The sequence below is a fragment of the Oncorhynchus masou genome, chromosome 11 (genome assembly GCF_036934945.1).
Source record: "Oncorhynchus masou masou isolate Uvic2021 chromosome 11, UVic_Omas_1.1, whole genome shotgun sequence".
Taxonomy (NCBI): Eukaryota; Metazoa; Chordata; class Actinopteri; order Salmoniformes; family Salmonidae; genus Oncorhynchus; species Oncorhynchus masou.
The window spans coordinates 59,841,276-59,859,132 of record NC_088222.1 but is presented as its reverse complement, the minus strand read 5'-3'; the positions used below and the strand labels follow the sequence as shown (position 1 = coordinate 59,859,132).

Below are 17,857 nucleotides of genomic sequence, written 5' to 3'. Positions count from 1 at the left end.
GGCACTCTATTCACAACATTGATATCAGCAAACCTCTCGCCCACATGACACTGCTCTGCAGTTGTGAGGCCGGTTGGACGTACTGCCAAACTCTCTAAAACTATGTTGAAAGCGGCTTATGGTAGAGAAATTAGCCTTGAATTATCTGGTAACAGCTCTATTTGTACTACTGTACTGTATGTTAGATTGTACAGAATAGATAAAGAAACTATCAAAATACAGTAAAATCTAAATCATAACTCAAGAAACAAATACTAAATTGTGGAAAGAAAATCTGTCATATCTGTTGTTTGGTCATGGAAGCAGTTGTGGACCTGAGCAGCCCAATGGAAACTCACGTTGTCCCAAATTAGAACATACATTTGCTGCTCAGGATCGCCTGGCCCTCTCTGCTCTGGCTGAAAAAGATTGTCATGTTCAGGAAATTAAGGAGATGGGCAGTGTTGTATGGTCCAAGGGTGGCATGGCAGTGGAGGACCCCATCGTGGCTCATAACTGCGCATATGGTGACATTTCCCCCACGCTGGCCAGGTACATCATTGATGGTGCATTGACCAATGATGTTGCTTCCTCTCCTCCTTGTCTTTGCTAAGTTGAATCCAGCCTCATCTATGAATATGAGTTCCTGGGGGATAGGACTTGCATCCAACTCCATGATTCTCTGAAATAACTGTAAATACTGTAATTGCTATATAGTTAGGTTCACTGGCAACATCAATGAGTCTCTAATGTTTAAAAAATGTAATACTACTACATTGCATACTTGCACATATTCTTACCATTTATCTTTCACTCTTTGGGAAATCCATTCAAATGGCACTCTGTAGATTTGCTTCATCCGGAGTTGGTGTTTCTTAAGGATGCTGGCTATGGTTGATAAGCTCGGTCTGATGTTATGGCAGAGTTTTCAATAATCTGTTGTTGGATTTCCCACAGTCTTATGGCATTATTTTCAACTACCATTTGCACAATGGCAGCCTCCTGTTTGTCTGTAAATAGACGCTTTCTACGATCACGTACATGGTGGACGTCTTTCAGTTCTACAAAAATGAAATAGCATGCAGTAGAGTAAACACTAACGTAATAAAGTATACAAAATAAACATGTTAAAAAGTAGTATAGCTTCCAATTTCATACATACAGTAATACTTAAAACTTTACTTTTTTTCGCCTTACTGTATGTATTGGAATCAAAAGTTTTACTGTGCTTTATGTTGTACTACTGTAAAGTAGTAAAAGTAGTAGAAGGTCCAATGTCTGCAGTACATAATGTGGCAGACGGCAGGGAGAGGTGAGGGGAGTGGTTATCGAGGGGAGATAACTTGCAGTCCGCTGGCTCCACCCCTGAGCCTTATATGGACTTCCTGACCCGACGAGGCGAGGCTGTGGATCGTTAAGCCAGGGAATGCTTGAAGTTAAAGGAGAAAGCAGCCTGCACAAAGGGGCAGAGTAAGGAGAAAGCAATGTGTGTTATGAAGAGTGGAAGAAAGAATAATATATGTGAGATTACCTGTTGTGATATGGACTGTTGGATTACCCCCCAACCAGATTGGCGGAGGACCTGAGTTTTAGGATTACCCCTGGAGGAAGGAACGGACAATAAGAACAGCTTGTGGACTGTGAAGTAATTGGTGAATTCTCCCTTTTTCCCCATGTGTACAAAAATCCCTAATTAACTACCCATTTGCGTTCGAGTTGTGCTACTGCATGTTTTGTTATTGAACTTGGAGATGTGGAAACCCCACACCCTTGAGCCTGCTATAATACCTATTTTGATTTTGGAATGTCCAGATGATGGGTGCCACGGGTGCCTCATGTAAGTAAGAGACTTGTCACGAAGCGACTCCTGCATTGTCTTGGCTGTGTGCTTAGGGTCGTTGTCCTGTTGGAAGGTGAACCTTTGCCCCAGTAGGAGGTCCTGAGCGCTCTGGAGCAGGTTTTCATCAAGGATCTCACTACTTTGCTCCATTAATCTTTTCCTCGATCCTGACTTGTCTCCCAGTCCCTGCCACTGGAAAAACATCTCCACAACATGATGCTGCCACCACCATGCTTCGACGTAGGGATGGTGCCAGGTTTTCTCCAGATGTGACTTTGGAATTCAGGCAAAAATAGTTAAATCTTGGTTTCATCAGAACAGAGAATCTTGTTTCTCATGGTCTGAGAGTCTTTAGGTGCCTTTTGGCAAACTCCAAGCGGGCTGTCATGTACCTTTTACTGAGAAGTGGCTTCCTTTTGGCCACTCTACCATAAAGGCCTGATTGGTGGAGTGCTGCAGAGAAGGTTGTCCTCCTGGAAGGTTCTCCCATCTCCACATAGGAACTCTGGAGCTTTTCAGAGTGACCATCTGGTTTTTGGTCACCTCCCTGACCAAGACCCTTCTCCCCTGATTGCTGTTTGGCCAGGCGGTCAGCTCTAGGAAGAGTCTTGGAGGTTCCAAACTTCTTCCATTTAAAAATGAAGGAGGCCACTGTGTTCTTGGGGACCTTAAATGCTGCAGATATTTTTTGGTACCCTTCCCCAGATCTGTGCATCGACACAATCTTGTCTCAGAGCTCTACAGACAATTTCTTCAAACTCATGGCTTGATTTTTTGCTCTGACATGCACTGTCAACTGTAAAACCTTATATAGACATGTATGTGCCTTTCAAAATTGTGTCCAATCAATTATATTCACAACAGGTGGACTCCAATCAAGTTGTAGCAACATTTCAAGGATGATCAATGGAAACAGGATGCACCTGAGCTCAATTTCGAATCTCAAAGCAAAGGGTCTGAATACTTATGTAAATAAGGTATTTCTGTTTTTTATTTTTAAAACATTTGCAAAACTTTCTAGAAACCTGTTTTCACTTCGTCATTATGGGATATTGTCTGTAGATTGCTGAGTTGTTTAATTTGATTTCATCAATTATACAATAAGGCTGTAACGTAACAAAATGTGGAAAAAGTCACAGGGTCTGAATACTTTCTGAAGGCACTGTACATTATGTGTGCCATTCTTTTGGAATGCACCTGCTCAACGAGGTGTCCATGGCCTTAATGTGAAACCAACTAAACAGGTGGTTTATTTTGAGACTGAATCATCCTTGTTGGCTGGTCTCCCAGACTCTCTGTGGGCTAAAGATAAGTTTGACATTTGGCAAATGAGGAGGTTGGAACCGCTTACGTCACACCTGAGAGCACACAGACACGGCCGAGCCCAGTATCCTCTGAGTAAGGAGACATTGCGGGGGAATTACCCCTGTTCATGCTTTATTGGTAGAAAGCGATATTGTGCCTTGTCCAGACACTCCCTGTAACACCCCCCCTCCTTCCCGTCCGGAAATCCTCGGGTGATTACCGTTTTATTTAATTTCTTAGACCAGTTAATGATGCTGTTCAAGCAAGGGCACCCGTTGTGTCAAACCCTTTTACAGGACTATCTGCCGTGCCAGCGTTTGGTAAATGGTTTTTAGTTATTGATATGGCTAATGCTTTCTTTAGCATTTCCGTCGCTCCAGAATCACAGCTCTGATTTGCGTTTACATTTTTAAACAAGCGTTGGGCTTGGACCGTTTTAGATTTAGAGGGTTTCATACCCCCTGCTGGGAGTATGTTAATACAGTATGTCGACGACCTGTTACTGTGTTCTGAAACCCAACAAGCATGCGAAGTCGACACCAGAGCTCTGTCAGTGTCACTTGCTGAAAATGGCCACAAAGTTTCTAAGAAAAATCTGCAGCTTGTGTCTCAATCCGTTAAGTATCTAGGACATGATATTACATCAAAAGGTAGAAAATTAGGTCGAGAACATTTGGCTGCAATTCTATCTGTACCACAGCCAGTTACAAAACAACATACAGACTTTCAAGGTCTTTTCTTTAAATTGACTATTTTCTACATTGTAGAATAATAGTGAAGACATCAAAACTATGAAACAACACATATGGAATCATGTAGTAACCAAAAAAGTGTTGAAAAAATCTAAATGTATTTTATAGTTGAGATTCTTCAAAGTAGCCACCCTTTGCCATGATGACAGATTTGCACACTCTTGGCATGAGTTGGTGTGTCCAAACTCACAGGAATGGCAGGCTATTGTAGAGCCTGTACAACCACTCTTACATTATGAATTATTACTTACATGCTTACTTGTAATTTTATATTAGGTTGAGATTAGTCTCAAAGGGGAGGAATATGTGTCGTAGAAAATCAGATCAAATACAACGCATTACAGAACTTGTGAAGTCAATTCGGCTTTTTAATACAAGAGTATAGCAAGCCGGGATAGTCCGCGGAACACACTCCACTTTCCTGAGCCCCGGTTCCAGTATTTATCCGCATATGAGCCCATCCCAAATGCAAATAAAGTTACATTCCAATCCGTGCATCCCGCTTGTTCAGCTCAATAACGCCCATACCTGCTTTTCGTCAGATAATGATGACAAGACCCTTGCTTTGTTCCTGCACTTAGCTAAAAGCATTCTTTTGTTTGTGTATTATCTAAGATCAGCAGACTATGTGTCTCCTCAGTTTCTAGCGTGTCCAACTATACTAAAAATATGCGAACTATATCTATTGGTCATCAGTTAGTCATTTGACTGACCCCCTCGTTTGTATATCCCTCTGGCCTTGGTATGTCCAGCTATTCTGTCACCTATGTGTCCTTCTCTTCATGTAGTCTGGTTTTAATGTTCAGCTATTCTGTCACCTTATGCATTTGTCTATGTGTTATATTTGCTCCCACATATGGTGGAACAAATACAAACTCTGTTATGCTCATGCACTGAATGAGCTTTAAACCTGTACATGTCCACTATCTGTTTCTCTCATGTAAGAAGAAGCCAGTGTTTTTCCTCTCTTGTTTCTGAGTAACTTAGTCATGCGGCCAAAGACAAAGGGCTGTCTGAGAGTGACCCGTTTTTGATCCATCCTGTTCTTTTTGCATGTTTCAAGCACACAGCTGTTTGGATATATGAAGAGAACAGGGGCTAGCTTGAGCAGCAGTGACAATTCTATCAGCAGAAAGGAGTAACACAACTGACATTATCACTTGTTTGATCGCTAAGTTCCCATCATGATCTCAAACACCTGCTAAACTGCCATGTAGACAAAGGTTATAAAAGCTGAGACCCAACTCTTGTTCATTGGGCTCTTAACTCTGCACCTTTTGAGTGATTGTTAACCGCTCCGGAATTACAATTCTTATAATAAAAGGCTGTTGTTTGAAGAATCTACAGTCTATCTCCCTTTCCAATTTCCACGACAGTTCTTTGAAATTCTTCATCTGTGCTTGTTGAGCCATCTTGCACTCCAGGCACGCTCAAACACTCAAAGTATTTGAAAGAAAACAAATGCTGTTTTAACCCAGGTCTTACACCAGTGAAAATCATTTAAAAATACTAATAAACTGTTCAAGAGCATTCTGTTGGCATTTCTGTGATGTTTTACGTCATGTGTTGTGACAACTACATCTGGCTCTTGGCTGAATCGTCAGACAACCACTACAGCCATGTTATATAAGGTAATGCATAAACCAAGCTTTAGATACCTCAGTATGTCCTTTATCACCACCACTTTTCTTTTACAACCTACAACATGCTTCTCTGAGTTTCCAGGGGGAACATCATTTGACACACAGTTTTATCTTCACGTATTTTTAGTTGTACACTGGCACTTCTAAACGCTCAATGCAATATAGTAATATATGTGATTTAGCAGATGTTTTTATCCAGAGCATGCATCCATTTTCTTATTGGTGACCCCAGCGGCAACTGAACCCACGGGCCACGATGCTAGCGTTGCAAGCACAATGCTCTACCAACTGAGCCACACAGGTCAAACAGTTTACGCCAGGTGTTCCCGAACCTTTTTGGTCCACGACCACATTTTGATATCTGAAAATTCTTGCGATTTCCCCCCCAATATTTGGGGCTATGGCAGTCAATTGAAAAACAGCATTTCTGCTTATCTTCTCAACTCACCATCACATACTTTTAATGTGAGGCAGTCAATTGAAAATTAGTCCGACATAATGTCTCCTATCTCACCACCACTAATGAAATGTGTTTACTTGATGCATGTCGTGTCGGAGCTTCTCAAAGTCAGGGGGCGTGGTCGACAGTGCATATATGAGATGGCGAAGAGTAGCCTACCATGAGTTTTTTGTTAAAGGACACAAATATATTCCCTTTGCTTTGCACCAGTACTCAGGGGCTGCACAGGGTACCCATCTACATCGGCTGCCTTCCTTGCAACTGCCTGGCATTTGACATCACCACCACCGTGGAGCAGTGTGCCCGCAACAAGGGCTATTTTAACTACCCCAACCCCATCATGTTTCTACTACAAAGACTAAAACTATGACCTTGAACAAAGCCTGTTTTGAAATGGTTACATTTTGCTAAGACAAGTTTTGACCATTAACCTAAATCTGAACTGATCTACTACCACTGTGGCCCTCTACATGTCCTCTGTTTTGTATCGGTCTGCAGTGTTCTATCGTCTCGAGGACATCAATCTCATCTCTTGTCCTGCTTTTGTTTACTGAAAAAATGTATACATGAATGAATTGCTGCCCATGGCTTGATATAATACTGTCTCTATTTGTTACACTACAGCTAGGTGGAGGAGCTTACTTGAAAGATCACATCTGCCTCTACACTCAAGAGGTGCTGCTGATGTACAACAGCCTCAACTACAGGTGACAGAGTTGCACTGGAAAACACACAGGACCCCAATGTATACTTTCAGTATACTAGAACAAGGTTGGTGTGATATATGCTACCAATAGAGATGCATATTTGTTGGACTCCCCCTGGTTTCTCTGTCTATCCCAGAGGACACTGGTTTGGATGTTTGAAGACATGGACAAATGTCAAGGATTTGTGGTCATGCATGGCACTACAAACAAGATTTGGTAACACTCCATATAAATCAGTATACTCTTCCCAGTCTTTCACTCTAGTCTGTGTAATGCTGTGAATTCCTGACTGTACTAAGGTGCATCTTTAGTCTTGGCATAGTTTCTACCCAGGTCCTGTTTGTGCTGTATAGCCTGAACTCATGTGGTCTTTGTCAATACCAAACCTTGAGTTGGCTATACAGCACTAACAGGCTACATACTGATCACTGGCTGGTGCGGTGCAGTTGGATGTGTCAGGGGGAAACGCTCCCTGTGTCGACATGGCAGCACAGAGCCTGGAAGCACCAGACGTACTTTGTCAAAGTCTCAAACAAGTAAGGGTCAAGTGTTACATGTGTATAGGTTCTAATTTGTCAGAAAGTGTGCACTCAAAATCTGATTGTATGTTAATTGGACATGACCTTACATTCTTTAGGGGTATGAATTAGAGTACATACTGTGACTATGCATTGCGGTTTATACTCCACATGCATGGATTCCTGTTGGATCACACCAGAGGCCTGTTCTACGTGCTGGTAAGTCTGGTCCCTGGGTTGTTCCAAATAGTTATCTTTAACATCCATAGTGTTTGCTATCCTGATTTTTCTTATTTGCATATCATTTACAAGTTGTGTGCTCATTTTTCAAATGGTTAAATTGATAAATTAAACAGTACCCTATTCAGTGCACAACTTGCTCTAGTCAAAGGTAGTGCACTAAATAGGGTGCCATTTGGGATGCATCCTTGGACTCAAATAGAATATAACAACAAATCATGACATATCTTCCCTTTCAGTACGGTTTCCTTCCTCCAGATGACCCTGGCCACCGTAGTAGTAGGAATCCTCTTCTGCTTCATTGTGTATACCTGCTGTGGTCCAGGCTTGAAGAACCTGTTTAAGGCCTTATATCTACTAACTGAAAAGATCACAGCCCTACAGTTCACCATTCACTTTATTAAAACAGACAGGCTGTATTAACATGGAATTTTTATTTCAGAATAGGAGCGGTTCTTTTTTCCAAGGTCTAATGTACAGAACGAATCAAATGCAACAATAAGTCCAAAAAAATAATAATTCTACATCAAACAATACACTCACTGGTACAAAATCTTGTCCGCAATATTATCACTTAAGTTAAAGGAAAACACTTGTCGGTCTCATACATTTTGTTTCTGATTCATACAGGGGACTTGTAGTGAAGATGTGAATGCAATATACACTATGCATGGACACAGAGCATTACAGATTTGTGGGGGGGGTGTCAGTTCTTTCTAGTTGGCATGCTGCGCAGTTGAGAAACACAGCTTCAGTGTGTAAGGGTACGGACCACCTGGAAGGGAGGAGGGGGAGGAGGGTTAGCCAACTGGAAAGATTGTGTCAGTCTGGAATAATACATTAACTAGTCTGGGGTGGATTCCCAAAAACAAAGAATCTTTAGCATTAAGATCATAGTTCCTACATTTACACTTGAGCCAAAATCTGCAGAGTTTACCATAAATTTGATCTTTGCGAACATAGTCGGTAGGGTAGAAGCGTGGCTTTGAATGAATCCTGGCCTTAAGGTGATCTTAGCGCTGAAGATGATCATGTTTTTGGGAAAGTCACTCCTGAAGGACAGACTAGTGTATTTGCTCACCGTTGGTATCATTAGCGGTGGTGTTGTTATCGCAGTCGGAGTACTTACTGGGGTTCTTCATCTGGTAGTGGTTCATCATGGCCAGAGCCTCCATGGAATCGTTAATAGACTCCCACTCCAGCAGCCCGGATGAGCTCCTCTCACCTGTCGCGCCACCCGAGGCGAGACACACATTCTAATTTATTGACACTGCAACACCTGACCCATGGGAATTCACTAATTTAAAGACCAGATATTCATGCAAATACAGTTCATATCACTCACTCTTTCCAGTGAAGAGTTTGATGCTGGATGGGTTCTTCACACCAAGTTCCTCACAGACCTGAAAGGATCACCCCCCACACACACACACACACACAAACTAGGTAAGTAAACTTGTAACATTCAACTCTCCAAGAAAACCAACAACCCAATCCAAAGCTCACAGCCCCGAATCCTCTCCAGTTGTCTTACCCCATTGAAGACCTCCACGGAGATGTCGGGCTGCCCGTTGAAGAAGTGCAGGACGTTGCTGGGATGCTGGATGCGGTTCTTTGCCGCCTGCTCCGGGGAGGTGAAGCGGTTGTTGCGGGAGCCGTGGAAGTCCTTGAAGCTGCTGGAGCCGTCCTCCAGTTCGTAGGACTGACCAGGCATGATGGCCTGCTGCTTGGAAACACTGGACGGTGGATGGACAACACGAGTATGAGTGTACATTAACACCACAAACCTGTGAGGCGTCTGCTACTAGTCAGTTTCTTTGGATGTCAATGTGTATGCAGAGTTTGAAAGCAGCACTGACCAGACGTTGAGCTTCTGTCCAAACAGGAAGTTGTTGTTGAGGTGGCTGATGGCACGGTCCACAGCGTAGCAGTCGCCCATCTCTACCATGGCTGCCCCCGGCTTACTCTTCATGAACTTCACCTGAGGACGGAGGGGGACAGGGTTCAGAAACACTATCCTACTACCCACCTCCAACATGACCACAGAACAGATTTTTCACCAGTCTATACCCCCAACAATAACATGATGTCTATAACCTCTGCCTCAATAATACACTGCTCCCCTGTCTGGACTCACCCGCTCCACATTGCCGTAGAGACAGAAGACGTTGAAGACCTTGTCGGCGTTGATCTTCGCGGGCTCCAGGCCGTACACCATGACAACAGGGGAGTCAGCGTGGGCGGTGTAGTCACCGGGGGGAGGTGGGCCATGTCCGTACCCAGGTCCCCCGTAGCTTCCACCACGTCCGCGGCCACGCCCTCCCATCGGAGGCCCCATGCGGCGCCCGCCCTCATAGTGAGGAGGAGGGGGCCCGTAGCCACTTTCATCATGGTAGCCGTGATAAGCACCAGTCGGCCCGCCTTGTGAGAGGAATGGATAGACAGAGTGGTGGTTACTGGGCAAACCGATTCAAATAGACACTGGAGTCCTTCTCGACATCCCAACTCCTATACTTACCATACTCTGGAGGGTGGTCTCCTAGTAGAGCTGGCGGCCTCGCACGCTTGTTGGGGTTGGCATTGGGATCTGAGAGCAAGAAATAGCAATAAAGTTAGCCACTGAATGCTGATTTGACAGTGTATCAAGAGGCACAGCTACAAGCTATGGGGCAGTGTTGTGATTAACATGCACGAGAAGCTGGGTTAAGATATTTACTGTCTTAAAACCATACGTTACAAGCTTATGCAGGCCCTCATACTATATGTTACCATAACTAAAACAAAATGTAACATACTGGAGATTTGTATGAGAATTTAACAGCAGCATAGCGAATGGAACAGAGTCACACTAATGTATTCCATTATTGCTCAATCATTATCATACGAACTCACACACACCTTGTGAATTGTTCCAATTGCCTTCAGCGTCAGCATCTGTGCAGGTACATACACATGTCAAAACAAATCATGTACAAACTTGAATATTTGTTTATAGTTTAACCAAAAGCAAGAATCTCAAATTAACATTTAATCAGTAACATGTTGCAAAACGTAAAATGACATCTAGGAAAAACTAGAACCCCCTGACAAATAAACTAATTCAAACACTAACAGGCTGCACGTATTAAGATTTGTTTTATTTTTAATAAATCAGAACAATTCTATTAAAATGTACAGTCATTACATTGGTTACAAGGAGCAGCCCTATTCCCCAGTTAGTAGTAATGTGTTATAGCACTAATAATACATTGAATATCACTTAGCAGCTAAGCTTAATGTTAATTTGATTCTAGCATGACTCGAGTTTCATAGCCTGACAAATGCATAGCACCCCACTCATGGACAACAGTCTGAAAAGCATTTGACAAAAACATGGCCTGGAATTGTATACGTGTGAGTGAATATATTACATTGGCTACCTATAATATGGAGCAACAACCAGAGACATTTCCTCAAATGTCCAGTGAATTGTGATTTTAGAAACGACTTTAACTTATACATTTAACAGTGGTCTGCATCAAAATATGAGACTAGAAATTCAATTCCTTCATCCCCTTGTCATAGAAGTTGCTGTGAGACAACACATTTCTAAAGCAATATTACAGAGGATAGCCTAAAGAGCACCTAGCAGCAATCTCAGTGAGGAGATTCCAGAACTAATTTGATAAGTCAACGATTTACATATGGGGTTGACAAAGTCAATCACAACAAGCAGACATTTACATTTCAATCATTCTCTATCACCTGGTCAGTCACGTCTCTTTACATGTACTTACAGCACCAGACACGGAGAACACAGGATGCAGAAGGCTGGTAGGGGGCACTGGTCAGTGAGGATCCCACCCACCAAACCTGTGACTCCAGCTTCAACTCACTGTTTCCACATTTCCCCACCAGAGAAAGACTATACACCAATCTTCCACGCTTCGCTCCAAGTTGGTTGCTTTGTTTTTAAGTGTTGCCATTTGAGGCACATTTCCAGCTTACCGTGCTTTGACCGCAAAGCCAGAGGACATTTGCACCATGTGAGGCGTGTCTTGTCGTCAGACACAGAGCCCAACCTGCATCACACGGGAGGCGTTAAGAGGCATCACTACAGGCCAGTTCAGAAAGGAAAAAAAAACAACGTAGTAGAATCAACACAACAGCACAGAGAGAAGAGGGGGAGGGGAGGGTACAAGGGAAAAAAACAGAGCACCCAAGTCCATCAATGCAGAGAGAAGTTTGGGAAATGCTGAGATTTCTATCAGTTTGCCTCTGTGCTTGTATGCTTGGCGGGTGTTTGATGCTTGTGTCTTCGTGGTCCCCGTTTGGGTTTGTGCAGTGCGTCTTCTCATGTAAGGGGCCGCACAGTGTGCTGCTTGTTTTTTTTTGTACAATGGATGTGGTCCCCCCAATGGCGAAGTGAGGCATCTAGTGCTTGGCAGTAAAATCATCTGGAATGGCATTGTCTGCGTGGTGGTGTGTTGTCATGGCGATTCAACTTGGTGTGGTGTTGCCATGAGTATTCAGCTCGGTGGTGTTTTGTTCAGCACAAGAGGGGAGAGTGATATCAAAAGGAAGCCCACACACCCAAGTCAAGAGACGGGTCGGCATAGGGGTAGTTTGAGAAAAAGTGTTCCCGCTGCCTCTGTATATTGTCTCAGTATGTAGTGTCATCTGTTCCCTTCTCGGGCTGTTAAGTGTGTTTTGAAAACTCCTCTGTTGCTCGCTTAGTGGTTGGTGTCTGACAGTCGGATCCCGAGGGCTGGGTGGAATGGCCTTATCGGCCACACACCAGACTCCTGCCCCCATCAAACAAAATGTGTTGTGTCAATAGGTGAGATCTTCAGCGCTCTGGAGATGGGATATGCTGTACTTGTAAGAGGAGGATGGCTGGATATCAATCTATCAGATCAGTCTGTGGTGGTGGATAATGCTGGGTGTCTGCTCACAGACTCTTGGGAGTCTCAGGCACTCACCATGATGGCTATTTTCCCCAAACCAAAAGTGGGATAAAAAGAGGAACATGGTTTTCCTTGCAGAAGTGGAGAGAGTAGTGGTGGAAATTTGGATTAGGAAGAAAATCAGGTTGTGTGAATTCCAGTGTCTGCTGCCCCCATTGTGTCCGATGTTAACCGAGGAACTGGTTGGTTTGGAATGCCTGTGGGTGGGTGCTGTTGTAGCTGATGTGTCTACAGCATGTGTCTGCTTAGGGCTTTAGGTGAGTCTGCACAGTGAGGACACGAGAAGCAGCGACGGCCACACGTAACACCTGCACATTAACAGGGGCTGTCTAAACACTGCCGGTATTTTTTCTCTCTTACACCTCCTGAGTGTCAAATGTCTGAAATGAAGATGTGGCCATGGTGTGGATGAAACTACTAAGACCAAAACGCATCATGGCTAAAATATGAGAATCTGATAGTCAAATGGACTACCACCTCAAATAGAAATGTGTTACCTTTTACATAAAGGGATCAGGGCATACAGCTAGAAGCAAGGCAAATGGCATACTGCAATTTCACTGTGTCCCATTGGAGGGCAAATATTATCTGCTGTAAGAGGTTGAACTAAGAGAGCAATGTTAGATTAATGTATCTACCAAGCTTTATACATTACTGGAACACCATGATTTTATTTTGGCACTCATGGCAGCACGCCATATACAAATGGAGAGAAGGCCACAAGAAACCCTGCCTGGATTCAAAACTGCCATCCACAAATAGTCGGAATGAACAACTGATTGACAGGTCGTAAACTGGACTTCTTGAAAGTTCCAGGAATACCATGGATTCATTTAACACTTGATTCTGCAATGTTACCATAGAGATTCCTAATGAAATAAACATTTTAATTAAAGGCCACACCAAAGGCAGGGAAAGCTGGTCCATGCGAGCTACGGGGTCAGAGGTTGCTAACACACACTGGCTGGAACAAAAACCTACAGACACTTTAGCCTCAAGGAACAAATTTTAATGCCAAACCTGACTTTAGCCATGATTGGTCAGACTAAAAAAAAGAACCATAAGTGTTATTTTTCAACAACAACAAAAAAATCTCCAATATGGTTTGGAGATTAATGGGTGCAGGGGCATTCCAAGCAAGACACCTAGGGTGTAACACGGTGCTTGGGTGCAGACAGGAGCTTGACGTGAGGGAGTGAGGTGTGACACACATTGCGGGGAATGTGAACCTGTGTGACGAGAACCTAGCTGCTTCATTGTGACATAACAAGGCATTCATCAGCTTAGCCAAGAATGCATGCAGTGGTCTGAGATGCAGACGATTTACCGTGCAGGAGCATGTGCTGCAAAATGGCTACCCCTCGAGGTCAGTCCTTGTGCCCTTACTGTCTGTTGTGTTGTGAGAGAGCGTGATGCGTCACAGAAGTAGTGCCTCACCCGCATCACTGCTCGTCGTGGCCAAAGTCACCACGGAGCAGGGAGTTCAAAGGCACTACGCCCGGAGGCCTGGGACCCTACCCATCCCACAATGTCATAAGAGCAGGAGGGGAAGAGAGAAGGGGATGGGGAGGGATGTGGGGCTGTGTTTTTTTTTTACCGTGGCCACTCGGGTTGGGGTTTGTGTAGTCCCAGGTGTCCTGGTCATTTTTGAACACGTTGAGACGGGTTGGCTGTAAAGAGACATTTGAGCATTTGATTATTTTTGCACATTGCAGTGTTCCTTCAGTGAAATTACCTTAGTGTTTAGATGGACAATTGAAGATAAGCATGTAACCACTCGCCTTGGCATACTCAATCTTCAGTGTGCAGCAGCCAGAGTAGATGTCTGCCCCATTTAGAGAGGCTTTCGCCCTCTGGGCACTTTGTACAGCATCAAATGTATGGGAAGTCATGGAAACTATGGGTATTAAATGCATACTATGCCTACTTTCCACATTATATGTTTCTCTTGTAAGTCAAAGCTCTATTTACAAAACAATGAGCACTTGATACACAATTAGATCTATGTCAAGCACAAATATTTACTAGCCACTACTTGCAAATGACAACAGTCAGTGGTGCTGACAGGAGCTTTAACTGTGGCGTGAAGTAAGGTTGTGTGGCATGCACAGTGGAGAATGTGAACCTGTGTGTGGTGACGAGATCCCCGGCACGATACGACATTTTCAACAATATGAGATTTTGAGCAAAGGATATTCCACCATGGCCTGAACGCCATTCTTCCTGAAGATGACAATCCTTTGGACGGGCCCACAGTTGTTACAGACTGTGTACAGCACATCCTGCAGAGCAAAGAGCCAAATGGTATGACTAACAACGTAATGCAGGGAGCCAAACAATTGTGCCTGGTCACGAAACAGCTGCCTTGTATAATAGTGGGTGTGTTACCGAGGTGATGGGGTAGATGGGGTTCATGATGGTGAGCAGCAGCACGTTATTGACGCTGCGCGAGTCGTCTGGGTCTCCGGGCCGGGAGATCTTCTGGCTGGTGGAGTAGTTGATGAAGGCGGGGTGCCCGGCAATGTAGACCTGGTTCTCGGCTGCATAGGTCACAGCATTGCAGGATCCATTCATGTCCTCGTACTCGACCAGGGCCTGGCGCTTCTTGGGCATCATGACCACATAACTGTGAAGAGAATGGAAGATGGAATAATTTGGTTTCTATGCACTGCATGATAAACCTACAGGAACAAAAGACTTCAATGAATTTGGAATGGTGCAAAATAAAAATCTGGTCAAAGAAAAGGATAATTACCTTATGGTCCCGAACTCCTGCAGGGCTTCCACTAGATCTGCCTCCATGATGCCATCGACAAGGCCCCTGATGTGGACCACTGGGGAAGGGAGTGTTTTATGGGGGTCATCATAGCCCTCCTTACAAACAAGACCAAAAAGTTTTAGAGAAAACCAGTACAGATTACCAATGCAATAGACATCCCCAGGGTGTATGTTACCAATAAAAACCAACCTGTATTGATGACAGAGCGACACAGGAACCACCCAAGAGTACAACACAAATCCAAGCTAGCTAAAGTAAACAATGATGGGGTTGGCAAGCAAAGTGTGTACTAAGTAGAACACCAAATCATAAACATAATTTAAAGGGTGTATAAAGTGCCTGATCTTCTTGAAAAGCCAATCCCGTGTATAAGTGAGTAGGATGGATGGGGATTGTTAGATGGCTAACTAACGTAAAGTTAGGTAGAAAATACTCGGAAACAAGCGCACAAAACGGGGTGGGTATAATATGGAACGTTCCAACAGGAACCTGTACCAAAAACTTTGTAAATAAAGTTGCCAACAAGCAATGCATATAAAGTTGTATAACGGCAGAATAAGATAACAGGTAAAGAGTGGGCAATATTGTTGAGTTTTTCCACTAACAAGGTTTATTCAACAAACAACACATACAAAGTAGCACGATCAATTCACCTTGCTAACTCGCTGCCGAATAGGCATAACTCACTACGTAGTTTATGCTTCGTGTTTGTCCATAGGTTATCAGAGTGAGGACAGACATTTTTCGGAATAAACGTGGTGAGTGAAAAACGTTGAAATAGCACACTCCCTACCGGGTATCTTATTCGGCCACTATACAACTCTGTATGCGTTGTTTGTTGGCAACCTTGTTATTTACGAAGTTTTTGAAACAGATTCCTGTTGGAACGTTCCACAAATTATACCCAGCCCACAAAATGAATTACATTGTCACCAAGTATTCCCGCTTGGATATGGTGACTAAACTAACCTCCATCATACAACGCTAACTAACGTTCGGAACCTAGTTAGCTAACGCCTACTATCTCATTAGCCGTACATCTTCGACGATAAAATTACGCAAGATAGCAATGTTGGCTACGTTAAATACAGTTTACAAAACTGGAGAAATACATAGCTAACTATTTTAGCTAGGGAAAAAAACCCGGTTGTGCGGCTAGCTAGTTACCTTCAGCTAACGTTAGCTAGTTCTGTCTGGCTCAGGCTAGCTAGTGTTCAGCATTCATGTTGTTGCACACTCGGAAGTTCCAACATGCTGGGGGGTAGGAAATGTTTTACTGATGCATGCACTTTTCATCCCCAACGAAGTCGCCAGTCAATACTTACCGTCGTCATCCCGTCTTCGGTTTTCTGTCTTTTCGTTGCTCTGCCACCCTCGTTGTAATAGCGACCTGCTGCAGCAGCCATGTTGTCTTCTTCTTCTAGAATATTATGGCAAACATTATAGGTGCATGCCGCCACCTACTGTACTGGAGTGTGTTGTCACCGGGAGTACACTACACGATCTTGCCCCGATTTAGCTGTCCCAGACAAGTTTTTAAGATCGGAGACAAAATCACCATGTTGTTGCCTACTCGTGACGGGCGGCCGCAACCGAAGCTCGTTAAATGTGAGCGGGTCAAAGACGCAATCAGAGGGCTTCAGATCTCGTATGTGAGCAGGCCCAGATGTCCCGTAGTTTCCAACATGTTTGATTTTATCGGACAAAAATCTGCAATGCTCTTGTGGAGTGATCGACAAGTTTTGAAAACGGTGATCAGCAAAAGCCAAAGAGAGCTTGCCAGAGAAGAGGCCAGTGCAGCGGTCTAAGGCACTCAGTGCATGAGGCATCACTACAGTCCCTGGTTCGAATCCAGCCTGTATCATATCCGGCCGTGATTGGGAGTTCCATAGGGCAGCGCACAATTAACTCAGCATCGTCCCGGTTTGGTAGGGGTAGGCCGTCAATGTAAATAAGAATTTGTTCTTAACTGACTTAAATAAAAAATAAAATAACCAAAGCATCAAATCGTTACAGCTCTGAAGTGCAAAAGCAATGTTATTCAATTCAAAATGTTGACTAGACATTTCAACTCTGTGTGGCAAGCGTAAATGTCTGACTGAAAACGTTAATGAGGCTGCTTTGATCCACAGCTCGTTGTAGCTGAAAAATTGTTTGCTGCACTGAAAGTAAAGGGGCTGAGTAATTTTGCACAACCAATTTTTCAGTTTTTGATTTGTTAAAAAAGTTTGAAATATCCAATAAATGTCGTTCCACTTCATGATTGTGTCCCACTTGTTGTTGATTCTTCACAAAAAAATACAGTTTTATGTCTTTATGTTTGAAGCCTGAAATGTGGCAAAAGGTCGCAACGTTCAAGGGGGCCGAATACTTTCACAAGGCACTGTATCTGGGATCGGAGACATTTCTGTACCCGCGGAACTGGACGGATACTTCCCTACAAGAGAGTCATATCCTGCATGGTTGAGACAGCCGTTCACGTTTAGTGTTGAGACAACAGATGTCAATGATGAATACCTTGATGAAATCATTGAGATTCAGCAGAGCCAGGTTCAACAGCAACTCTTCAGAACAACAACGCTTTCAACGTTTTGGTGTCAACAAATGGTAACGTACCCTGTTATTGCTAAGAAAGCTCTGGAGATTTTCATACCGTTTGTTACAACATATCTTTGCGAGCAATCCTTT

General features: G+C 43.6%; 1 protein-coding gene across 4 annotated transcripts; it reads right to left on the bottom strand.

The window, feature by feature from the left end:
* Positions 1-7,859: 7,859 nt before the first annotated feature.
* On the bottom strand, positions 7,860-16,603 carry LOC135548912 (heterogeneous nuclear ribonucleoprotein L-like). Of its 4 annotated transcripts, none has more exons than XM_064978990.1 (14): positions 16,495-16,603; positions 15,146-15,264; positions 14,779-15,016; positions 14,587-14,672; positions 14,172-14,268; positions 13,988-14,060; positions 10,343-10,378; positions 9,963-10,031; positions 9,582-9,865; positions 9,304-9,425; positions 8,979-9,180; positions 8,790-8,847; positions 8,526-8,681; positions 7,860-8,219 (listed from the first exon to the last, which is right to left on the bottom strand). In XM_064978990.1, the coding sequence occupies exons 1-14, from the start codon at positions 16,573-16,575 to the stop codon at positions 8,161-8,163; spliced, it is 1,680 nt and encodes a 559-aa protein (XP_064835062.1). In that variant the 5' UTR covers positions 16,576-16,603; the 3' UTR covers positions 7,860-8,160. The 4 variants fall into 4 exon arrangements, with proteins under 4 accessions (XP_064835062.1, XP_064835064.1, XP_064835063.1 ...); XM_064978992.1 differs by having other exon boundaries at positions 8,574-8,681; XM_064978991.1 differs by having other exon boundaries at positions 8,526-8,669.
* Positions 16,604-17,857: the final 1,254 nt, after the last annotated feature.